Source organism: Lacerta agilis, chromosome 15 (genome assembly GCF_009819535.1).
Source record: "Lacerta agilis isolate rLacAgi1 chromosome 15, rLacAgi1.pri, whole genome shotgun sequence".
NCBI lineage: Eukaryota > Metazoa > Chordata > Lepidosauria > Squamata > Lacertidae > Lacerta > Lacerta agilis.
In genome coordinates this window covers 43,800,155-43,825,512 of record NC_046326.1, presented here as the reverse complement: position 1 = coordinate 43,825,512, position 25,358 = coordinate 43,800,155, and the positions used below count along the sequence as shown (strand labels likewise).

Genomic DNA, 25,358 nt, shown 5'->3' with positions numbered 1-25,358 from the left:
ACCCATCCTGACCTATAGGCATGCCTGGCTTGAGGTGTCTGCGCCTTTCTTGCTGCTAACCAAGAGTCTGGTGGCACTTTGTGAAGATGTAACCATTTTACTATGGACTAGTCCAGGGGTAGGCAACCTAAGGCCCGGGGGCCGGATGTGGTCCAATCACCCTAATCCGGCCCGTGGACGGTCCGGGAATCAGCGTGTTTTTACATGAGTAGAATGTGTCCTTTTATTTAAAATGCATCTCTGGGTAATTTGTGGTGCATAGGAATTCGTTCATTATTATTTTTTTCAAAATATAGTCCGCCCCACCACATGGTCTGAGGGACTGTGGACCGGCCCACAGCTGAAAAAGGTTGCTGACCCCTGGACTAGACAATTTTTCAGCATGATGTGAGGTGCTTGAGGGTACAACGCCAGGCACACTTTCTTGGGAGCAAAGCCCCACAGAAACACGAGTAGAGCTTGCGTCGATGTACACCCACATAGGATTGCATCGTTGGGTCTGGTCAGAGCAATGGGTACTTTTTGTTCTCCATTTTGCAACAGCTGCCTGGGCCCTCTCCTTTACATAATCCCTCTTCATTGTTTGCTGCATCTGGCTAACAGGCGTGGCTTTATCCTGTGGCAGCGGAGACTTGGAACAACTTGTCCTCTCTGAACCTCCCACCTTCTCTCTCAAAACAGAGGTCACAATAGTTATTAAATACAGTGGTGCCTCGCAAGACGAAATTAATTCGTTCTGCGAGTCATTTTGTATTGCAAAAAATTCGTCTTGCGAAGCACGACCATAGGAATGCATAGGAATTTAATTCCCATAGGAATGCATTGAAATTTTCATCTTGCGAAGCATGACCATAGAAAAATTCGTCTTGCGAGTCACCCTTTCGTTAGCGAATGCCTTTCGTCTAGCGAGTTTTTCGTTGTGCGAGGCATTCGTCTTGCGAGGTACCACTGTAGTAAGATTTATTCCTTGACCTTTGACACAAGGGCCCAGGGTGCGTCACAGTAAAGCACCTCGTGCCATTTAAAAGCAAGTTAAGCAGTTTATGCAAATATTTAAAAAGGAGGAGAAAGAGCCAGTGTGATATAGTAGTTGGAGTTTCACACTAGGACCCGGAAGGGACCAGGGTTCAAATCCTCACTTGGCCATTAAGCTCTCTCCCTGGGTGACCTTGGGGCCCAGTCACTGCCTCTTGGCCTAACTTACCTCGCAGGGTTGTTTTAAAGGGGGTGAGGGTCGTGTACACCAGCTGGGGCATTATAATAATTATACTAATAAAATAATAATTGTTACCCTCCCGTTCCGTAACAACAAACAGCAACAATAATAAATAATGATAAAATATACAGGGCTGCTACAGTCGCTCCACCCTAACTCAATAGGCCATAATGTCCTCCAGATGTTCTTGACTACAACTCCCATCAGCCTCCAGCCAGCATGTGCTCGGATGTGGAGGAAAAGAGAGCGCGTGCGCTGCGCGTGCGCACTAGAATGTCAAACCCGGCATTTCCTCCATAGCTCAGTAGCGAGAGACAGACTGGCACAAAAAAGCCATAGAGATAAGGAAAGGTCCGCGTCGCAAACGAAACCCCCCCCAACGTAACTTTCACTTCCGGTTTCCATTTGACCTCCGGAGATACGGTGGGTGTGATGGAAACTAACGCGCACGTGCATGTTAAAGCTGTTATCTTCCATTGCTCCGAACCCGCAGAAACGAACAAACCTCAACGCCAAGCCTCTCTTCTCTTTCGCCACCCCACCCCCACCAACCCCTAACAGAGAGCCGGAAGTGTTCATGTGCCCTGCTTGCTGCGGTGACCCTTCCCTCTTGGAGGCGTTGCTGCTGGAAGAGGAGGAGGAGCCTGTTCTGGGCCGGGCGGCGCGTGCGCGGAAGGGGGGGAGCGGCCGAGCCGGCTCTGAGGGGAAAGAAGGCGGCGGCGGCGGCGGCGGCGGCTCAAGGCGGCCAGAGGAGAGGCGGTCGGCGGCGGCGCCATGAGGGCCGGGCGGGGGCTCCCACGGTGGGTGAGGCGGAGGGAAGCTGCGCCTGGCCGGGGGGGGGGCGGTTAGAAAGACACCCTTCCCCCCACCTCTCCTCAGGCCCGGCCAGGCGCCCCTCCCGCTCCCGGTGGGGGGAGGGGCGGACGGCATACCGGGGGGGGAGGGGAGGTAGGGGGAAAACCCCACCCGAAAAGAGGGGGAGCATTCAAGGCCTCTCTGCGTGGGGGGGGGGGAATTAATGAGGGGCGACTGTGGGGTAACTAATGTGGGTGATAATTGGGGGGTTGTGTATTTGTGGAGTAATTAATTGGGATGTGAAGGGGGGTTAGGACGATGGAGGGGGGCTGTGTATCTGGGGGCAATTAGAGCCTGGGGAAATTCCATCCCCCCTCCCATTAATTTTGCACCCCGTATCTGTTGAGGTGGGGAACAGAGGATTATCCCCCCCACACGCACATTCACATATATGCATATCTATATATACACATGTTATTTTTCAGCCTGCTCCAAATTCAAACGCCCCATTTTGAAATTTGTTTCGAAATAGATTGTAGCCTCATCTGCTGCTGGTCGTCCCGTTCCCCTCGTACCCCTTTTTATCATTCTTCCCCAATCCCAGTATCAAGACGAATGTTGCAGAAAAAGAAAAAATTACTCCAGGGGGCCGGTGTGGCCTCTCCCCCCGCCTCCGCCCCAATCCCGCTGCTGCTGAGGAGCCTCCTCTCGCTGCACCTTCTTTGCCCCTGCTTATCTGCCTACCGATTTTGAACTTGCAAAGTCACCTGCTTCCTCGCTTCTTAGGGAAGCCCCCCCCCAAAAAAAACCCCTTCCGGTCTGGGTTGCTCCTCCTCCTCCTGCACCATCAGAGTCTCCTCTTTCCATTGCAGCCACCCCCACCCCTTGAACTTGCAGCCTCCCCCCACCCACCCTCCAGCTTCCTCTTTCCATCAGGTGGCCTCCTGCTTTCTTTTCCTTTCCCTTTTCCTTCCTGCACAAATCCAGCTGAGGCTGCTCATGTTTGCTCTTGCATCATTTCTCTCTCCCCTCCCCACACCTGGGTCCTTGAACTTGCTGCCTCCGCTGGTTTCCCCCCCTGTGTGAGGTGGGCATCTTGCCCCTCCCACAATGAACTACAGCTTGCACTGCAGCCCAGCACTTCTTCTACTTCTCTCCCCCATTGCAGCCCCCACTTTCTCTTGAGGTCTCTCCCCCCCCCCCTATTCCCATAAATCTTTCCCCAGTGCCATATCCTGCTCCATCACCAATATCCACCCCTTTCAGCTTGCAGCCTCTCTCACTTCCTCTCCTTAAGGCATCACCCTTCTCCCCCACCCCAAAAAAGAATTCAGCCTGGCTCCTTGTTCCTCTGACAGAATCATTAACTCCACTCTTCTCCCTTTTTCATCTTCTTGCCTTGCCTGCTGCCTTTACCTGGAAAGGTGGTGCCCCCCTCCTGCACCACCTCTTGAGGTTTCTACCATACTGAATTGGGCGTCTTTGTGTGTGTCCACCTTTAGTAGCAGTAGGAATAAGGTTTGGTCTCATTCCAAAGGTACGGGGGAGACATGGTAAATTTTATTTCTTTTTAATAAGGGAAGGTCTAGGGCCTTGCTTTGCCCTATACCCCTGTTTGGTCAAGGAAGCAGGTGCCCCTGAAAATCTATTTAATGCTATAGAGCAACTGCCTTGAGTGAACCTGGTTTGTTCCGTAAGTTAGCTACCTTCCCCCGCCCCTACATATCAGCCCCCTAAATCTTGGCCAGCCTAACTCCCCACGCCTCCCCAATGTGTCCAAGGCTCTCTTGAAATTCAAACTTAATTCGAATTCAAATTAGAACAGGTGTCCTTTTACAAAACAGACTTGCCCTATAGTCCCCACACTCTCCTTGTTCAGGCCCCTTTGCCCAGCTCCCTTGTGGCAGGAATTCAGATCTGAAGGCTCCTTCATCTCCCAGCAAGGGCACCCATTGTAACCACATCCTGCTTCTGTCCTCTGTCACAGAGACATTCAATGTCCTCTGTGGATTTTGGAGGCAGGGAACAAAAAATATGCTGGTTTTTGGTCTTTGTGGGGCCTGGAGAGACAGCCGCCCCTTCCCCCCACTGTTCTTAGGGGAAGTAACGGGGAAAAACAGGTGCCTATTGTAGACCACCTTTGGCTTCTCCTGGAATTGAGAGACTAGACTTGGCTGATTTAATTACACTTAAGGGTCTTTCCCTAAATTTCTTTAGGTGTTCTCAGTTCTCTGCCTTGTTTGAAGTGTCTGATGAGGCAAGTTTGGATGATGTGAATGGGTTGAGGGAGGAGGGGAGGGGGTGCTATCTAGGGGGAAATCCACTTTGTCCTACTCTCATTATGCAACCCCATCCCCTCCAAAAAAACACAAAAAACACCACCACCCCTTTGATACAGAGTTTGCAAACATGTGAAATTCCATGGCTGCTTGCCTGAGGGGCAGTTCTGTCATGGGGAGCTGAGGTAGCTTTAATCAAGCTGCCACTTCCATTCTCGGCCTCGCTCAGAGGCCTTTTTTGCATCTGGCTTGAAAAGCCAGTTCGGATTATTTCCTCTCTGTCATGGACTCAGCCTCTCCCTTCCTCAGGCTACATATCTGCTGCCAGAACTGGGGATGGTAGTGGGGGTGAATGTCTGGTGCTAGGTCACTTGGGCTCCTGAATGTGTAAGGATTCTGGTGCTTACAAAAATAAATAGGAAGTTGCCTTGTATTGGGTCAGGATTTAGGTCCATCTAAACCAGAATTGTTTGTTCTGATTGGCAGCAGCAGGCCTCCAGGTTTTCAGGCAGAGGGGCATCGTTCCCAGCACTCAATCCCTTTTTATCTGGAGACGGAATCTGCAACCTCCTGCACACAAAGCAGGACCTCTGCCCCTGAGCTGTGAATCCTTCTACGCTTTCTGTGATGCTGAAAACCAGAATTTTGTGATGCCACAAACCAGAATTTTCCTAGCCCCATTGATGATACTGATTTACTGGGAATCTTGAATGGGGAGAGTGCTTTTGTTGTGCTCAGGTCCTGCTCGTATCCTTCCCAGAAGAGACATGTAGCTAGCTCCTGTGAGAACAGGAGGCTGGACTGGATGGGCCCCCTTTGGCCTGATCCAGCAGCCAGACTCTCCTGCTGCTCTTGTAAGTGGTAGGAGTTCTGCCCCCTGCTCTCCATTACCCCATCTCCATACTGAGTTTATGGTCTCCCTATCTTAGTGGGGAGTGGGGATATTTACTACCACATACTTGAAAAACTTCGTTGGGGCAAGTTAGCCTGTCACAGGACATCATCTTTCCTCAGCGTGAGATACTGGGATCAATGGAGCACCGATTCCTTGGTAATCAGGGCGGTGATAGCTTGGGTGGCCATCTGTACCAGAAAGAGATTGAAAACTGAGGATAGCTGCTTATAAATATATGCTCATCACAAACCCGAGGTATGCATCTCAAATTGAGAAGCCTAAATTGTTGGCCTCTTTGGGTGTTTAAATTATCATACCCAGGAGGGACTCCAGCTCCCATCATTCATGATCCATTGCCGATGCTGGCTGGAGCTGATGAGAACTGAAGTCCCAACACCTTCCAGAGCGTCCCAACTCCTGACCTATGGGGCCGAGATGTTTCCTCTCCAGTTCCTAGTACTTTAAGCCCCAACCGTGCTCAAGGCTGGAGGACAATTGTGGCTCATTTAGGAACTGATGCTAGATTTCTAGATGTTTTCTTCCCCAGTCCTGATCATATCAGTGTAATTTTCTTGAGAGAGAATGAGCCCCTCAAGTCTTGTGTTCAAATCTTCAGGAATTTTTTTGGGGGGTGGGAAACCATACCTCAGTGACAAAGCACTGAGTCCTGATTCTCTGGATTCTGGTTTTTACAGTCAGAAAGTTGTGGTTGATCGCTCCTTGGCTCCTTTCCCAGCCAGGTGCCCTCAAGATGTTGTGGATTACAATTCCCATAAGCCCCAGCCAGCACCCAGTTGGCAAAGGCTGGCAGTGAGGTAGGTTGTGGCATTGTCTGTGGCCTGCCTGTGCCTTTTTGGGGTGTGTTAGGACAACTTCCTCAAGCCCTATGTGCACACTTGCTATTCTTGTTCACATGCCATTTTACAGGTGAGCTAGCAATGCAGATAGAGGTTACCTGCAGAGAGTTGATTGGCTTGGCTTCCCCCGCACCTAAGTCCCCTCCTGCTGCAGTGGGGGTGGGGGTGCAGAAGTCTCTGAGGAGCAAAGAGGCTCACCAGGGTTGAGACTGAGGCTGACTTTCTAAAATTATTATTAAAAGGAAGAGTGGCACAGCTTTGATAAATGTTTTGTGATGACCTTTGGTTTTACACAAGTGATAAATGGAGGAACAGCTTTTGACAAATGCCACGGGATGGGGGATGTGAGTGGCAGGTGAAATGATCTGATTCCCTTTTCTTATTCTCCCCTCCACCTAAAAAAAATCATTTTTCTGTGTCTGAAGTCAAGGAAATCGCTGTAAGCAAAGTAAGGTTTTGATGGTGGTCTGTTTTAACAAGCCTGATCAAATAACCTCCTCAGAATAAGAGAATTTATTCTGCTTCTTCCCCTCTTATGCAGCCTACTCCAATGCATATTTACTCAGAAGTAAGTACTGCTTTGATCTGATTTTTTCTTTTGACTACATATGTATGTCTAAAAACACTGCTGACCTTGAACAATTGAGGGCCATGATTGTTATGCTTCCATTAAACCTCTCCCCCCCAAAAAAAAATTTTGCCTCCAGTTCCCTTGAGACTTTCCATGAAGTGTGTCACAGGTTTTTTCCAGCCTGTTTAACCCCTGCCTTCCCCACTTTGGCCTCCATTATAACCAATAAACCATGCAAAGCCGAAGTGCTGCCTCCCCTAATATTTTTTATCTTTTGGCCAAAGTTGTTTGCAAAATCTCAACGAAAAGATAGACTTATGGTATCCAGATTTCCCCAGACATTGTTGCAATTTCTGCCTGGACATTGTTTCCAACTGCCATATTCCAGCTATGTCCAGGACATTTCAGATGTATGGCAATCCTATTTTACTTCCATCTGCCTAGGAGTAAGTGCCATTGAATTCAGTGCAGGTTGTATCCCAAGTAAAAACCCTGCAGATCACACAACAAGGCAGTTGTAATCATGTGGGTCATCTGCTCCTCTCATGTTTACCTGGGAGTAAGTTCTTTTGAGTTCAGTATTGCTACCTTCCAAGCAAGGGAACCATGCAAGAGACAGCAGCCTCAAGGGGTTAACTATTGAACTTGTTGGAATTTACTTCTGATTAAACATGATAAAGATCAGGTTGTAAAAATGAGATTGGACTGTGTCTTGCCCAAGGTATCTTAAATCTGAAGTTGAACAGATCACAGGTCAAATGCTGTGGGATTCATGGCTGAAAAGTAAAATTTGATCCTTGCACGTAGTAGTTTGATAAACCCAGAGTTATTAAGATGTAGCCTTCATTTAAGTTCAATTTCTATGTGTGCAGCAGAAGCAACGGTCTGGATCCAGAGTGTAAAAAAGTGTGGCGTTTCTCATGAGCTGACTTTACTTTATTAAACCTACTATTTCATCTGAGGAATAGGGCTGCTTACAAACGTCATGAAATAAAATGAATGTGCTTTTGTCCCTGATATAAAATATAACAGGAACACTCCCTCCAAGCATGTGGAGTTTCCTTTAAAATATATAGGTCCTTTTTAGCGAGGCGTCTGATTAAGCATGCTGCTGCTTTTTGGTTTTAATTGTGCAATTTATCTTTGAACTTAGCAGCCACCTGATTTGAGCACTGGTTTGGTTGAGGTGACATAGAGACAATCCACTGCATATGTTGTTAACCCGGAGTTCTTTCCGTTTTGAGCTGCCTTGCCAAGTAAGCACTGGAAACATTTAGGTTTTCCATCCCCTGGATGGAAGAGAGAGTTCTTATGTATGCCTGATTGCACAGCAATATGAGTTGGTCCCACTGAGGCTCTCTGCCGAGCACTTCTATCCCAGGCTGGCCCCTTTTGGTGTGCTGCAAAGTATTCTGGGATATGGTCTAGAGCAGCCTTGGTGCTGCCTGGGGCTAATGGGAGGTGTAGTTCAAAACACAAGTCGGGCACCTGTTGGTGAAGGTTGTTCTAGAGTCACTGGCAGCGTCTTTGGGCTTCAGTTGCCATCAGCTCCACTCAGCATGGTGGGGTTTGGAGGGCAGCACTGTAGAATTGTAGAATTGAATGGGACCCAAAGGTCATTGTGAGGCAGGTTGGGGAAAGGCTGCAAAAGTGTCACCTATCCTGGCTTCTACCTCCTTGGCACCAACATGGTGCCATCCTTTTGATTTTTGGCTTTTTATTCTCACAAGTCAACCAAGCTGACCAAATTGCACTCATGACAAGGAAGGAACTGTGTCGGCTCTCAGAATTGATCTCCTGAAGCCAGTCAGCAGCAGCATAATCAGTTTTCTTTTACTTGGAAGAGGAAAGGGAAATGTTTGTTAATGCTGTGTTCAGTGTGTATTAATTGAAGGGCAATCTTGGATCTAAAGGAGCTCGTGACCTCAGCCACATAGAAAGCCTTTCTGTGTTTTCTTGTCCCGTCTCCCCTCTATGCCTAGTAATGCCTAGTAATGTAGGGTTTGCAAAAAAAAATCCCCTCCCTCTTCTGGGACAGTCAGTGGGTGCTCCCCACCCCCTCTTGCCCCTGCCCAGCTCCACTTCCACAAGGGCAGAGAGACCCTTGTGGGAATGGGTACTTGTCTGGGACCCTTCTCTTTGGCTCTGCTTACCAAATATTTCTCTGTCTCCCTGTCAGGAGAATTGGACTAGCAGTGTGATGCTGAGCTAAATGACTCTTGGGCCAAGGCTCAAGACACAACACTGCCCATACTCTTATCTGTAATTATGGAAGCAGGCCATGAGAATCGTTCGCAACTTTCACTTTTTGCTTGCTTTTTTTAAACAAACAAAAATGCTTGTTTCTGCAAGGCACACAGAGGGGCTGTTGGAGAGAGTGTGGTTGCGCTCAGGAACTGCTTCCAGGCACCCCATTGGGGCATCTGGTTAGCTACCAAGCAGAACATTGGACTCAATTGCCTTTGGACTGACCCGGCTGCAGGGCCCTTCCCGTGTCCTCCTGGGATTTGCAGAGCACTGAAGCTTTGCCCCTCAAGGTCTGCAGGTCCTCTTGACTTCTGAGAGTTTACCAGGTAACATGCTCCCAACTTCAAGCCTGTCTTCCAACCTTAAGGGTCAGAGGCTTGTCTTTTTGCTTTGAAATGAAAGCTAATGTCGCTAAGCTGCAGAGGGTTTTCTCGGTAGTGGCACCCACACTGTGGAACGCCCTCCCATCAGAGGTCAAGGAGATAAATAACTATACAACTTTTAGAAGACATCTGAAGGCAGCCCTGTGTATGGAAGCTATTTAAAGTTTGATGTTTTACTGTGTTTTTAATATTTTGTTGGGAGCTACCCAGAGTGGCTGGAGCAACCCAGTCTGATGGGTGGGGTACAAATAATAAAATGATGATGATGTTGGTGGTCCATACTCCAGTTCATTCTGTTTGTGCATTCCTGTTGTGGCAGCTCAGATTTCGTACATTATTTCTGGAAGGTGAAGCAGAAGCTGCTTGGGCAAGTAGGCATGGGAAATGGCAGGTGGGGAATTTCTTGCTTGCACATTTGGTCTCTGAATGACTTGCATCCCCCCCCCGCCCAGTTTTTGCTGTTGTTTGGGTGTTCCTTTTCTAGGAGCCAGCTTGGGATCAAGGGTCTGGAGGGTGCTCGTTGCAGCAGGAGAGGTGCAGAGTGTCACAAACTGAAGGGATAGCCTGGGGTATGCCGAAATCTAAAGGGAGAGCTGTGGCAAATTGAGCCTTCTGAATCTTCCCTGATTAAATCTTGGTTGATTTCTGTCTGGCCTATGAATCAGAAGTTAGACGGACGTTGTGACTTTAGATCATAGAAGCATCAGAGCTAAGAAAGGAAAGTCAAGGGAAGAAAGGGCCAGAGGGGGGAAAGGATGGCTGCAGTTTGGGCAAAATTTGCTCTGTACATCATGCTTTTGAGATGTTGACAGAGCAGGAGGGCTCTGGTCTTTTAAAAGTCTGATAGAAAGGAGCCGAGGTGTTCAGCCTTCTACAGATTCGCTCATTACGGCAAGGGTAGTGAAACCTTCTGAAGAGCTGCCAGGACCTCCACCCCCACCTCCAAACCTGACCTTTCATAGGAATGTAAGAAGTTCCCTTACACTGAGCCAGCCCATTGCTCTTTCTGGCTCAGTACAGTCCACACTGACTGACAGCAGTTGGCTTTCCAGGGGTTCAGATGGGAGTGTTTTCCCAACCCTCCCCTAAAACAAAGTAAAAAAAAATATTATTTTTAATGATAGGGTGTACAGAGGTAGCAGCTCTCCCTCTGTTGTAGACTTTGCTCCTGAGCAGCAGTCAGACTCTGTTCCTGTGTGGTGGGGCAAGGAAAGGACTATTTGCAATTGCCAGCCAGGAGAGCCGATCTCGGCTGCTGACCAAGCACTGAAGCTCACCTGTTTGGTGCCCTTGGCAAGCCAGCATCTCTTGGCCTGCTCTGCTTCCTAGGGTGGTTGCAAGGTGAAGTTGAATCATCCCCCACAAGTTGCCTTGGGGGCAATGTAAGTGTGATCAGCTACCCCTCCAGGCTGTTGTAAATTGTGAGGGTGTCAACTTACTGGCACATAGAATCAGCTTGCAATATTAACGTTGGGCCGTTGAAATCCGGAAGCCACAACTAGTGGAAGGGCAACCAACTCAGGTTTCTTCTTTAAAAGAAAAAGACGTTGCCAGGCGTAAGGAAGAGCCTGTTGATGTGTTTGTAGCAGACGTCCTGGTTGAGGTGTTGAGTGATGTATGCAGCTGACTTTGGAGCCATAGGAGCAAAGGTGGGAGCAGGTGAGGTGGGGTAGGTATGTGTGATCAAGCAGCTATGTATAATAACCCCCCGCCTCTCCAATTCATGGAAACAAATCCTTTCCTTAGCTGGCTGGAAGAACAGCTTCAAATATATTGGTGATCTCCTTTTCTTTTCTTTTTTCTCTCTCCCACTGCCTTTCCTCTCTTCAATTCACAGCTAAGATGATAAATTCAGCTCCCTTGAAATAGAATCTGCCAGAGTGGATGTGGGGTTTCTGCAACTGGCAGTGGGAGTTATAAAATCAGAATTGTCAAGTTGGAAATGGACCTCAAGGATCATCTAGCCCCCTGCACTGCAGGAGTTACTGCCTTCACTGGTTACGATTTAAAAGAGAGGTAGAGCTGGGTACCAACCTGTTCCTCTCCGTGTGTTTAGGACCACAAGTCCTGGCTGGGCTTACTTATTTTTATTATTATTTATTCAGTTCATATTCTGCCAGTTATTAGAAGATATCAGAACGGTGTACAGGACTTCCGGTTGGGCGCCATTCTGCACAGTCGGGGGAAACCTCGGTTCCGAGGTTTCTCCGTCGCTGTGAGGGAGGGGGGAGTCGAAACTGCGCTTTGACCCCCCAAAAAACTCCAGGAGGTGAGTCCTGGAGCCATGGGATCCGGCGGGTCCCCCAGGGGTGCCTCCCTTGCTCTCAGGTAAGCCCTAGTAAGGGCTGCCGTGACGACCGAGGTTGAGGCGTGGGGGCTGTGGATCCACCGCTAACCTCGCAGCGAGAAGTAGCGGCTGCCGTCAGAGAGAGCACCCAATTCTTCTAGGATTCGGCTAATTCGACTTTGTAAGTATTGATTCAAAAAAAAGAAAAGAAAAAAAAGAAAAGCGATTTTGAATTCGGATGTTCTGGGAACTTTAAAAACTGAAGTCTGTTCCCTGAGCGTTGAATGAAAAGGAAACAGTGTAACTTTCAATTCCGAAGCAATTTATTAACTTTGTGACAAGGAAATTTCTGAAGCCTTTAAGATACTATTACCCCCTTTTTGAGGAAATTTTGAATGGTTGCTTTAGCAACGAAAGACAATATTTGGACTGCATAAGCTTTATGGTTTTTATGGACTTTGAGGATGCCCAAAGGGAAACGGATGAAGGACTTCAAAACAAAGGTTTTGGAACTTTTGTACAATTTAACAGTGGGAGTTAACCAGCTAAACCAGCTAACGGGGACAGTGGTATCTGCGGACTTGGCTGTGCAGGAAAATGGATTTAGGACTTTTTGTGAAAGCTATGAGGATATTCACATAGAAGAGGAGAAGATCCAGGGAAATATCGGTGGATTCAGCCCGCCGGAAAAAGACAGAAAAATCAGGAGGAAAAGGAGGTTCAAAACAATGAGAAGTAAGACTGGGAAAACTACAGGAAAGAAGAGAGTTCAATGGAAGGCGGTACAGTCTTTGGACATTGTTGAAAAACTCTCAAGGACATATGAGATAAGAATGGAGCAGAGGCTAGTTTCCCAGGACAGTGGAATTTTGAAATTTGAAAGGGTGGGGGTGGGCTGAAAAAATGATGGTTTTATGGAATTCTCTTTGTATTACGGTATAGACATACAGTTTGGCAATGGACAATCGATAATGTGTTTAAATGAATGGTGAATAGGAGGGGAAAGGGGGGGGAAAGAAAGTAGAATTAATTTTAATTTAGTTGTTTAAATGGATTTGGGATTAGACAATGGAGGTTTAGAAATACAGTGAATGCGGAGGATAGTTTAAAATGATAAAGTGGATTTGTAAGTTGGAAAAGTATTTAGAAAAAGATATATGGAAAATGTAAGAAGGAGAAAAAGTATTAAATTGGCAATAACTGTGAATTAGGGGTAATTAGGGATTCAATGGGGGGGATCGGGGAAGTCTGTGAAAGTAAAAATGATTTGTGCAATGTAAGTGGTTAAATTGGGAAAGCAATATTGATCACCCCAGTGAGAGGGGGGTTTGTTTAGTATGCTCCTCTTGGTGAGAGAAAGGGGGGGTTAGAAAAATTTAATCATGTATTGTAATTTGGATATAATTGGAAAACCTATAATAAATATTTTTTTTTTTTAAAAAAACACAGAACGGTGTACAGCATTAAGACTCCTTTATGAGCGTTTAAGCGTTTAGTCCCCAAACATCTGGAGGTCACCAGATTGGCAAAAGATGCAACCACTGATGCATCACAAAAGCAGAGAGGCTTGTAAGAATTTGTATGGCCTAGTAACTTTTGTGGACTTAACACAAGACTGACCTCAAAAGAATCTCAGCAGTATTGTGCACCCTTGTAAGTAAGTCCACAAAAGTTACTAACCCACTTTAAAAAGGGAAAGAGAGAGAGAGAATGAGTTTGGTGATGTCCTAAATAGAGAGCCAGCTTTTGTGAAGTTTCTCTTCTTTAGCGTCCTGGCCATGACTCCATTCTCAATAGGCAAGCAATGATTTGCAAATATTGTTCCATATGAAACTGTGAGGCAGGATGGCTAAGCTGTGGCCATCCAGGATGATGTTGGATTCCAGCTCCCAGTAGCCAGCATGACTGTTGATCAACTATAATGGGAGCAGAAGTTTAGCCCCATATAGGGCAGGGCACAGGTTGGACACCCCTGCTGAACAGTCTTAGGTTGCAGAGAAGATGGGGACAAAATAATGATTCATGCTCCCACCCAGTGTCCAAAAGAGAAACTGTCTGGATAAAAAGTCATGCTCATCATTGCAGCCTGTCTTCATCAGTGGCCTTTTAGGGGGAACACGACTTGCCAAGTAGTTTAAGTCTTCCCTTTGCCTTTAAACCTTAGTGGTTTATAATGTTTGTAAAGGAAAGAAAAAGGCCTGCTACAGCTTTGAGGTTGTTTCTTACTGTGTTTTGTTCCCGTCCCTTTTAAAGTTGTCATGGGGGGGGGTTTACATCTCGGTTCTGCAATTTTTGAATAACTTGTACCTGCTGCTGCTTCTGACAGTAAATGAAAGTGCCTGTTGCACTTGTTTAAGAAGCAATCAAGGCCTGGTTTTATTTATCTTGTAGCATCCGTAGGGAAGAAGTAGGGGAGAGGAATGCACAAAACTTGCTGTTCTGTGTTAAAGTGAAGGTATAAAGGTCCTTCAGTTCTTTCTCTCCTATGTCAGAAGCGGTTTTAGGGTCACACACAGCTGAGGGCTCTTGGTCTTGTGGTTTGCAATCAGGGCTGTGTGTGTGTCCTCATTCACAGGAAAGCAGAACATTTTTATGGTTGTGGAGATCACTTTCCCAAGGATCTAGGCGCACAGGAAGCTGCCTTACATTGAGTCAGACCATTAGTCCCATCTAGCTCAGAATTGTCTGCACTGACTGGCAGCAATGACTCCCCAGGATTTCAGGCAGGAGTCTCTCCCAGCCCTACCTGTTGATGCCACTGGGGATTGAACCTGGGACCTTCTGCTTGTGCAACAGATGCTCTTCCACTGAACTGCGGCCCTTCTCTGCTGCTGAAGGTTGCAAAAATACAGACCCGATGAAAGATGCCTGGCGGAATCACAGGTACCTGAGGTGGTAGCCCGAACAGGGTTGCCAGAATTCAGGACAGAATTTAAAGTAACCAGGATAGGGTTTCCAGTAATCAGGATTGCACCTCATTTGCATAATTTATAAAGGTTGCGCCACTTGCCCTGCCTGGATTGCATTGGCCCAGGTTGCTCTGCCAAGCAGGGTGGGGCTCTGTGCAAGGTGGCGGTGGAGAAATGTGCTGTAATTTGGGGGGTGATTTCCCACCTTCAAAATCACGTCAAGCCTGGGAAACTTCAACCTCCAGAATGTGGCGCTTTATACCCAGCCAGAACCAACTGCATAATGTATGTGCAATTAGGCCTTGGAGTTGCTGCCGTCAGGCTCTCTCCCCACCCCCTCCTTGCCTTGCTGGGAAGGAGCAAGGGCCTCAGAAGCATTGATCCTCCAGCAGCAGCTTGGCTGAGTGGTGTCAAGGGCGAAAAACAGAGAAGGCAAGGGAGTTTTTCAGGCACTTTGGTAAATATTAATTAAAGTGATTCATAGTCCAGATAGCACAGCCCAGAGGTTCTGAGGATCCCTGAAGTGGAGGGGCCGGTTGCAGCAGCCCTTGTTAATGCAGCAGAACCGAAGAGGCCTTCTAGTGACATGGACTTTTCCTTCACTCTTTAACGTTCTGGCCCCCTCCCCCCAAAAGGCTTACTTTTAGGGCATGTAAGCATACAAAGTGCCTGCCCTCTGAATAGCCCCCCTGCCTGCTATGTTCTCCGGGCAAGTGACTGTTCTGGATGTGCCTTCTGATGAGAGTGAAGCCTAGCGTGTGGCTTCCTCTGAGGACAGGTCATTTTGCTGCCTCCTTGCGGGGAGTGGCTGTGGCCTCTTATGCAGCTCTCCAGATATTTCTGGACTCCCAGCTCCCCTAATCCCTGGGACGAGAGGGCGTTAGGGGTCCAGCGTCACCTGGAGGGCTACATGTTCAATGCCCTTGCCAACAGAGGTGGAGGAAGGTAGCTTTATCACCACTGCACCAAGGAGAAAAAAGCTAGAAGGCCCCGCCTCCCCCAAGCCATTGGAGCAGGCACAATCTATTTCCTCTTCTCCCCCCCCCCGCCCGCCCCCATTTGTTTGAGCAGATAATAATAAAACAGTGGCTTGTTTTTAAAATCCTGACACTGAGAGCCAGTGTGACATAGACTAGGACCAGGATTCAAACCATGAAGCTCCCTGCCTAACCTTGAGGGCCAGTCCCTGTCCCTCAGCCTAACCTACCTCGCAGGGTTGTTGTGAGGATTAAATTAGGGTGGTGGACTATCCACCACACTGAGCTCCTTTGCAGGAAAAAAGGTGGGGTAGAAATGCAAGAAATAAATGTATATAAGAATAAAGGCTTCCTTCTGAGGAGGACTTTATTTTCACCTCCTGACATAGCTTCTTCATCTCGGGAGAAAGGCAGAGCACCCTCCTAAGAGGAAGGGCGGTGATTGGAAATCCCCCAAGAGGGAGACAAGTTGCTGGGCAAGCGGGAAGCAGGGCTACTGCCTGAATTTGTTTCGTTTTTTTTAACGGCCACCTATGAAAAGCTGGGCCTGTGTGGCTGTTGGGTTGGAGGGGATGGTGACTTTTTGAAACTAGATAACAGCTTTTTGAGATTCAGAACTTGTGAAAGATCAGTTTATGTGAAGGGAGGCAGCAGGGACTGTGTGTCTGTTTATATCCCTCCCAATAAGGAGGATCAGGAATAGTGCCCCCCCCCAGCTTCTCAAATCAGTTTAATCCTCAAGAGCCACTTGCAGCCCGGCTCCCTATTGCCAGTTTGTTTGTTTTGTTGCCAAAGCAGCTTAAGTTAACAGGCTTGTTTCTGGGGATTGTGGGGGAGGGCGGTGAGCTTGGTGGGCGCCCCACTTCCAAAGCCCCTGGTCATCCCCATTGCCTTAGTGAGATATCGGGCAATTAATTCAGAAAATGGCCTGCGCTCCTTGCACCTCTCCTTCCCCCGCCCCTTGCCATCCCAGCCCGTAGAGTGGGGGCATTTGAACTCCCTTGCCTGAAGGAAATGGCTCAACATCCTTCCTGTCTGGACTCCAGTTCACAGGCAGCGCAAGGGAGTGAGAGGACCCCTGAGAAGATCCTGCAGTGTATCCCCTGCCCCTAAGCAGAGCTCTGCTGTTCAGACCTCCTGTTGGCCTGGCAGAGAACCCTCCCCTGTTGTGTGGCATGCACCTGCTATGGGGTCAGGGCTGGCTAACTTGAGGATTGCATAGGGAGTGGGGGTGCTGGAGAACATTTTGCCTCAGGTGTGCTTTCCCACTCCTGGTGTCAGTCTCCAGGGGACCACAAACTCCTAGGGCAGGTGACCTGCCAGATGTTGCTGGACTCCAGCTCCCATGTCGCTCCTTATGGGTTGCTGGGGCTGATGGGAGTCTTGCTTCTTTTACTTCACGAATTTACATCCTCCTTCATACCTAGGATGTCTCCCCAGTCTGTAGGAACCACCACCTTATTTTGAGGGCGGACCTATTTTGCTTCCAAAGTGATGGGCTTCTCAGCTGCCCATGTTTGCTCTTGGAAAGAAAGAAAGAAAGAAAGAAAGAAAGAAAGAAAGAAAGAAAGAAAGAAAGAAAGAAAGAAAGAAAGAAAGAAAGAAATTTGCAAATCATAGAGATGATGAGGCTTGCAGGCTCTGCTGGTCCTGGGAAGGAGGGAGGGTGCATCCCTGTATATAATTTGCCTCCAAGGTGCTTTCCTGGGAGCAGCAGCTGTTTGCCGGGGCAAATTATCAGGCAGAATTACTCAGTGGTTGTCTAGCCCTCTTAGAACACGCCATCTGTGACCAGCAGTGTTATTTCAAACCCTTTCCATTCAACAGTGTCTGCAAATCAGCAGCCAATTACTGCATAAATTGACTCCATTCCGTGGAGGTGGTTTTTGCTGACTTACCGAATGGTCAGAGCAAATGCCAAGAGTTTATGCTGTAATGCCTTCCCGCCATCCTCTGTCACTTCAATAGCTTTCGGCATGGAGGCAGAACGTAGGCATCATGGCTAGAAGCCTTTGCTAGCCCTCTCCTCCATGAATTTGTCTAATCCTCTGCCTCCAGTGGAAGCAAGTTCTGTAGTTCAACCATGTGCTGTGAATAACATTTCTCATTCCTTTAGTTCCCCAAGCTGGGCTCCAAATGGAAAGTACAGTGGTACCTCTGGTTAAGTACTTAATTCGTTCTGGAGGTCTATTCTTAACCTGAAACTGTTCTTAACCTGAAGCACCACTTTAGCTAATAGGGCCTCCCGTTGCTGCTGTGCCGCCAGAGCACGATTTCTGTTCTTATCCTGTTCTTATCCTGAAGCAAAGTTCTTAACCTGAAGCGTTATTTCTGCATTAGTGGAGTATGTAACCTGAAGTGTATGTAACCCGAGGTACCACTGCAGTAATTTGGTCACTTGCAATGCTGATCTCATTCGTTCGCAGAGTCTGGCAGGGGACAGCTTGCCAGATACTGAAGTCAAACCCTGACTTCCTGTGCCAGGACAGTTTGCACCTTGATGGATCTGATGGATAGCCAGCCAGCCAGTCACCTGCTTCATTTTCTAAAAAGGCCCCAGGTAATGATTGACTGCTCTCTCTTTCCACCTTGAGGATTGGGATTAGATTCCCTGCCTTCAAAGCCTTTCTCCTTGAGAGTGTCCCTTTAAGCATCAAGGGGTGGTGTGAAAGTGTGTTAAAAGACAGATCCAAGTCTTCAGAGCTAAGCTGATAAATTGCTTTTCATTAATGGGCAAGGAGGGCCCAGGAACTGAGGCTGGCCTTCCTGCAGAAGCTTGTTGTGTGTATATCCATCTTGCGAATCATGCAGGTGCCAGGAGAGGAGAAGAGCAAGCCTCTTCTGTCACCTCCAGAGAAGCCAGCCTGTGGGCCCAGCAGGTTTGCATGGAAGCCAGTGCCTGAGGCCGAGGCCGGTGCAAGCCCTGGACAAAGTCATTGGCCTGTTGGCTCTCTTGTCCCTTCCAGGACAGCGTGGTCTCTCTCAGGAGGAGTTTTGCTTTCAACCTTCCGTGGATTGCGCTTCTGTGACGTTCAGACACTCAAGGGCAGAATTGGGCAGTTGTTGTGGCATTCAGTTGCCATTTGGGGGCCAGACGGCTCGAAAGTCATATTTTTCAATACAACTTTTTGGCTCCTGAAATTTGTTCTGATTGTGCGGATAAGGTACCAATGATAGAATTTTACAGAATCTGTTGTTAGTGTGTGAAAACAGGCAAAACCCAAAGAATCTCCAGGCATGCACCTCCAGATGGTGGAGACATCAGGCGGCATCCTGGCGCCTGGCAAATTTCTAATGCTGGTGTAGACAGGTGAGCTATTAACTTTGCTGGACTGAACTTGCAAAGTTGTCATTGCAGCTTTGCAGAGAAGACATGGAGGGCTGAGAAGGGCTCCCACTGGCAGGGGGGGAGGTATGAGTGCTTGGCAGGGGAGGCTGGTCCATTTGGCCAAGTGGGGCTTTGCCCTTAACCAGCCCTCCTGTGCCTGCCTTCTTGCAACCAGCCCTGGAGGTAGCCCTGCCTCTCAGCTTGCTCCTCCTTAGCCTCAGTGTTGGAGCCTTCTCGAGGAGGAGGAGAACTAGAATTACTTGCAGAATCCATCTCTGAACAGCTGTGTCCTATCGAAGTACCAGCTGGCTTTACTTGAGGCTGGTGTGCAGTACTGCCAGAACGGACAACAGCTGGGGGGTGACCAGTGCTGCGTGGGTTCTGGGGTCAGCCACTGGACTTACCTGTTCATGTGCTCATGATATTGAGATGATGGTGCAGGGGAGGCTTTCCCCTCTGCAGAGTGCTTTGAACCATTTATCTGGGAAGAGCAAAGTGGTGTTAATAATTAAAAAATTAAAAGCCATGTCTCAGATGGGAGGGGGTGAGCAGCTACTTTCTGGTCTGTTGGTTAGCAAAAAACGAGATTTGTGGGCAGGGAAGGAGGCCAGAAGCTTCCCACAGCCCCAAGCCACCTGCACACAGAGCTTGAGAAGGTGCTAATGTATACTGTTTTTAGCATTGACCTCCGTCGCCACTTTCTCTCCCCATCACCAGCACCTCTCAGACCCTTTCACGATATGGGGACATCCACATTGTGCATCTTTTAAAAGCTTCCCTCACACCCGGGATGCTGGGCCTTTGGATTGATTCAGCTGCCAGGCTGTCCTTAGAAGCAAGCAGCTCAGGAGGAAGGGTTTCTCGGCCCCAATCTCTCCCTGCTTGTCAGTTTATGCATTTGGGCAGTTTGCAGGGAAGGGACTTGGGTAGCTTGAAGCTGCCGAGCAGAACTTTAAATAGCTTCCCTTCTGATCGCCTCTGGTGAGTAAGAACTGCCTTTAGGCAAGTAGGGAGGGAAGCTTTTGCAAACTGGTGTGCGTCTGTCTTCCTTTGCTCCTTCTTTCTTGGCCATCAGAATGCCAAAAATGTCATTGACGCAGATGCAGGAAAATAGTTTGTTTTATGGATGAACTCCCCCCCCCCACTCCCATTTGGTGAATTGATTTGCAAGGCTAAGCCAGGCAAGCTCTGTGCCTTGGAAACATCATGAAGATCTAATTGCCACGTCAGGCAGACACTGAAGGAGGAGGTAGCATCTCATCCAACCTGACTGCTTTCAGGCACCCCCACCTGGTGGAAACATCAAATAGGTTTCAGGGTTTAGGTTTTGAGAACGGGGCGTGAGGGCTGCTGCAGCTTCCATCTTCAATAACCCCACTGCTATTCAATCCTGTCATTTCAAACACCTTTATTTTTCCAAGTCTGAACTTGGATCTTTCACATGCTCTTTCCTTCAGTGTGCTGCATTTCTCTCTGTCTCCCAGCCCCCCCCCCCCCAAAGCAAATGCATTGATCAATGTTGGGGTGTTGAAAGTAGATTCTTCCCTCGCTCTGTAATGGGAGATTCTGGGAAAAATCTGCAGTGGACCATGAAAAAATGATGTGTGAAGAATCTTCTGCTTTTTGCTTACATCTTCACATCTGTAAAGACTCAGAAGTTGATACTAGATCAGTAATCATCTCTCTCTCTCTCTCTCTCTCTCTCTCTCTCTCTCTGTGTGTGTGTGTGTGTGTGTGTGTAAGTAAGTAAGTGTAAACGTGGTCCTTTTCCTTCCAACCATCAGCAGTAGCTTCTGTTTGTTTTAAAAAGCAAATTAGATTTACTGTCCCATATATCAAAAAGGCACCTATGTTCTTGATAATAAGCAAATATGAATTGACCAATAAATTTAAAGGCAGATAAATTTTTGGAAGGGAATCTTTCCAAAGAATGAAAGCCTTTATAGCCTGGCGGGCTGCCCTTGTTCCCTAGGCTGGACTGGATTCTCACCTGCCTGCCTTCTCTCTCTCCTTGCAGTGTGCAGAGGACTGAGGGCCCCATGTGCTAGTGACTGCCTGCCATGCTGGCCTGTCTGCCGGGACCAGGCGACCTCTCCTTCCAGCTGCTTTCTTACCCGCAGATGAACGCTGGACTTCAGAAATGTGAGTAGCTGCCACCACCATGAATCTGGACAGTGCAGTTGTGAGCTGGGAGAACCCACAGGAGGGGAGAGCTGCTGTTGCGCTCAGGTCCTGCTCAAGGAGTTCCCATGGGGGCATCTAGGGGGTCACTGTGAGTAGAGAAGGCTGCACCATGGACCAGTGGCCTGACCCAGCAGGCTTCTCTTAGGGTCTAGGGTCTTGTGGGTTGAACCTGGGACCTTTATCTGGGGTCCCTTCCACCACTCACCCAGATTGACATCAGCCACCCTCCTTGTGGCCAATGCAGGCAGAGAGAGGTGGCCTTCGGGACCCTTCTTGGCAAACTCCCTCCCTGAGTGACTCTCCCATCATTTCAGAAGCCAAGATGGGGGCACCCATGACCCTTGGTCATGCTGCCTGAGGCTGATGGGAGTTGGAGTCCCCACAGTATCTGGGCAGGCATGACATACTTTCCTCCACCTCTATTCTAAAGTTGTTTTTAAAAGAAAAAAAGCTGCTTTAGTGAAATCTAAAAAAGAAGCAGGGGGTCACGGAGGAAGTGTTGACTGTTCTCACAGCTATTATTTCCACCATGCTTTTCAGCACCATTGATGTGCTATAACAGTTGCCTTTGTCTTGCTGACACTGTGAAATGTGCTTTATCTGGGTTTACAACCCGCCCTGAAGCTGCAGTGCTTCGTGGCTGGTTGACAGCCTCCATACTCCCAAATCCTGTGCTGGAAACAAGGCATTAGAGGCTCCTTTGAGCCCCAGCTACTCTTCCTCTCCTGGGTATGTGTGGACACAGAGGAGACTGCCCACCGCAGCTCTGTGTGCCTCCCTGTCCTCTCCTTTTCAGTTGGCTCTGCTGGTAATTTTTGCCCTATCTCCATGTCTGCTGTGGCTGTGGCTGAGGTGTTCAGTCACCCCCAGAGGGGTGAGAGGCTTGCCTGCCGATGGGGGAGGCTGCCATCTGGGAACGGAGTGGTTTTTGTTCTTTTTCAAACACTCGTCTGATTCCAAGCAATACCTACGCTGGAAATTCATTTTAATCAGAGGATAGTAACCCAAACTAAAGCTGCAGGGGGTGGAGTTAAGTCCTTATCCCAAATAAATAATAATTTTATTATTATTATTATTTGTACCCTGCTCATCTGACTGGGTTGAAGGAATGCTTCAGAGGAGGTTGCTTACATTGAGACAGGATGATTGGATGGCCTCCTGTCAGGGATTCTTCAGCTGTCTTCCTCCATTGCAGGGGGTTGTACTGGATGACCCTTTGGAGACCCCTTCCCACTCTACAATTCCATGATTCTGTGAAGCTGAGGAATGTCCCACCAAGAAGGGCTGGGCTTCTTTCTTTTGGTTTTTGATGGACCAATCTGATTCAGATTGAATATCTTCCTTAAGAGTTACACACCTCCTCATATAGGGAAGGCCTCTTACCCACAAGGGCCAGGGGGGCAGTTAGCGTGGTGCCCTCCAGGCATTTCTGGGCTCCCAACTCAGTGCATGGCCAGTGGTGCAGGATACGGATGGGATTTGGGAGTCCAGCAACAGTATGGGCGAAGGCGCCACCTTGGCTACTTCTACCTTAGGACTCCTGATCTGTCCTGGCCCAGCAGAAGTAAGCTTTGCTCCGTTTCTGTTGCCTCAAGCAAAGAAGAGAGCCTCCATGTTCAGACACAGTCTACCTTAGGGTGTGGTTGCCAGGTGCTGTGGATAAACAATGGGACCGGGATTGGGGGACGGAGAGCATTGCCATCTATGTCCTGCTGGTGAGCTTCCCAGAAGTGTCTCTCTGTGTATATCTGGACTAGATCAAGGACAGGGAACCTGTGAGGCTCTCTGGACTGTAACTCCCAGCAGCCTGAGGATGACTGATAGCAGAGGACTGTGGGAGTTGAAGTCCAGAGACATCTGGAGGGTGCAGGGTTCCCCACCCCTGACCTAGATGGACCTTTCTGGGAGGGGCAGTTCTTTTTGTTCTTAAGAGGCAGCACTGGCTGTTTGTTGAGTCAGTGTTGATGGAGTCTCTTTTCTTTCTCTCGTTTTCTTTCTCTCTCTCTCTCTCTCTCTGTCTCTCTGCCTTTCTCTTCTCCCTCTTCCCGCTTCTCTCCTTCCTCCTCCTCCTCTTTCCCACCCACCCCTCCCTTCCCCCCAACCAGGGGACACTCCACAGAAAATGAGAGCCGCACAGCAGCACCCTACTCCAGCAGAGTTGGACGCGTATGCTAAGAAGGTGGCCAGCCATCCTCTGACTATCAAAATTTTCCCCAACAGCGTCAAGGTCCCCCAGCGGAAACACATCCGCCGCACCGTGAACGGGCTGGACACTTCCGGGCAGCGCTACAGCCCCTACCCGTCGCAGGCCGCCGTGAAGACAGGCCTCCTGGCCATTGTCCGGTCCCCGCCAGCCAAAGGGATCGTCAAGGACTTTGACGGGACCCGGACGCGCCTGCTGCCGGAAGCCATGATGAACCCCCCCTCCGCCCCCTACGCAGCACCCAGCACTTTAAGCCACCCGCAGGCGTTGGCCCGTCAGCAGGCTCTGCAGCACGCCCAGGGCTTGGCGCAGCAGCAGCAGCAGCACCCTCAGGGGATCCCCACAGCCCTGCAGCAGCCCCAGCACCCGCAGAGCATGGCCCACCCAGCCCTGCAGCCACCGCCACACCACGCCAACCACTTGCTCCAGCAGCAGCAGCCGCCGGCAGTGGGCCTGCATGGGGGCCGGAAGATGGCCGACGCCGACGCCCCACCGAATGTGACTGTGTCTACCTCAACCATCCCCCTCTCCATGGCTGCCACGCTGCAGCAGAACCAGCCCCCGGATCTGAGCAGCATCGTCCACCAGATTAACCAGTTCTGCCAGGCCCGCGCGGGCATCAGCGCTACCTCAGTGTGCGAGGGACAAATCGCCAACCCCAGCCCCATCAGCCGCAACCTCCTGATCAGCGCGAGCACCCGGGTGTCTGCCCACAACGTCCCCACGCCCCTGCCTTCCTGCGTGGTGGACCCCGGGGTCCCCCCCTCGGGCCCCGGGGCCATGGGTGTCCCGCCGCTGGGGGGTGTCGTCGGCCGGGGGCCCCCCGCCTACCAAAGCGAAATGAAGCAGGTGGCAGCCTGGAACCAGCACCAGCTTGCTCACCTGCAGCAGATGTGCGGCGAGGCCGTCGGCCCTTCGGGCCTGATGGGGAAGCCCCCCGGGCGGGAGCTGCCTGGGCAGGGCTTTGCCGGCAAGGCCCCTGGCTACGCCCTGGACCTCTGCATGGGCCAGCCTTTCAACGTGAAGCCCCCGCTGGAGAAGCCCACCCCCTCGCCGCCGGTCAACAGCTTGCCGGGCCCCACCCCCTACACCAACGGGCACTACTTCCAGCCCCTGTGGAATAACATTCTGCCCACGCCCAACAGCGACAGCTCGGGCTCCCAGGACCTGGCAATGCCTTTCCACGGCGGAGGTGGGGGGCAGCCCCTGGGGGCTGGCCTGGAGTGCACAGGCGGACCTCACTACAGGGCCGGGGCCAGCGGCCCGCCTACCCAGGGTGGCCTGATGCAGACGATGGAATACCTGAGCGGGGACTTCCAGCACTCCTGTCTCCGGGAGCAGCAGGGCGGTGGGGGGGTGCTGAGCAAAGCCCCCCGCCCCGCCATGAACCGAGCCCATGATCCCGCGGATAGTCGCAGCCTTCATATTCAGCACCCAGGGTATAGATAAGGCAGCCGTCACTTTTCACTGACCAGAGCGAAGATTAGGGTTAGTCTTAATTTGAATTAATAAGCAAAAGGTGTGTGGCTGTTTGTTTCGTTTTATTCCTTTTGGTTTATTGCTTTTTTTAAAACTTGCAAACTTTGGTGATCCTGGTGGCTAACTGCCAGAGGAGGTTTTTAAGCAGAGGTCTAGCCTCCTGCAGTGCGGGAATCGTAGCTCGAGAAGCCCTGTCAGGTGGCTACCCAACCTCTGCTTAGAAACCTCCAGCTAAGGAGAGCTCACCCTCTCCCCAGGTAGTCCATTCCACTGTCAAACAGTTCTTACCCTCAGGAAGCTATTCCTAATGTGCAGCCAGAATCTCCTCCTTGTCATCAGTTTGGGTCCTCCCCTCTGGAGCAGCAGAAAACAAGCTTGCCCCATCTTCCACATGACAGCCCTGCAGATGTTTGAAGACAGCTATCATGTCACCTCTCAGTGGTACCTTGGGTTACAGACGCTTGAGGTTACAGACTCTGCTAACCCAGAAATAGTACCTCGGGTTAAGAACTTTGCACAGCGGCAGTGGGAAGCCCCATTAGCTAAAGTGGTGCTTCAGGTTAAGAACAGATTCAGGTTAAGAACGGAGCTCCGGAAGGAATTAAGTTCTTAACCTGAGATACCACTGTAAATGTACCAGAGAGGGATATTTTCCCAGTTTTCTTGCATCCTCTCACAGCCTTGGCCTTCAAATACAGAACTTGAGCATACAGTGATCACCATCAAGTTTGCAGTTTAAACAAAAATA

The 25,358-nt window shown here is 49.5% G+C and overlaps 1 protein-coding gene across 3 annotated transcripts; it reads left to right on the top strand.

Moving 5' to 3' along the window:
- Positions 1 to 1,912: 1,912 nt before the first annotated feature.
- FAM222B (family with sequence similarity 222 member B) lies at positions 1,913 to 24,653 on the top strand. Of its 3 annotated transcripts, none has more exons than XM_033171984.1 (3): positions 1,913 to 1,972; positions 20,762 to 20,886; positions 23,034 to 24,653. In XM_033171984.1, exons 2-3 carry the CDS (start codon positions 20,805 to 20,807, stop codon positions 24,578 to 24,580), a joined length of 1,629 nt encoding a protein of 542 aa, XP_033027875.1. In that variant the 5' UTR covers positions 1,913 to 1,972; positions 20,762 to 20,804; the 3' UTR covers positions 24,581 to 24,653. The 3 variants fall into 3 exon arrangements, with proteins under 3 accessions (XP_033027875.1, XP_033027874.1, XP_033027876.1); XM_033171983.1 differs by having other exon boundaries at positions 1,970 to 2,016; XM_033171985.1 differs by lacking the exon at positions 1,913 to 1,972 and having other exon boundaries at positions 20,761 to 20,886; positions 23,149 to 24,653.
- The last annotated feature ends 705 nt before the right edge of the window (positions 24,654 to 25,358 follow it).

Excerpts from the sequence above, each read along its gene's own strand:
- FAM222B (XM_033171984.1), top strand. The coding sequence starts at position 20,805 with ATGCTGGCCTGTCTGCCGGGACCAGGCGACCTCTCCTTCCAGCTGCTT. Across the intron at positions 20,887-23,033 it reads GAACGCTGGACTTCAGAAAT|GGGACACTCCACAGAAAATG; the intron begins GTGAGTAGCTGC and ends CCCCCCAACCAG.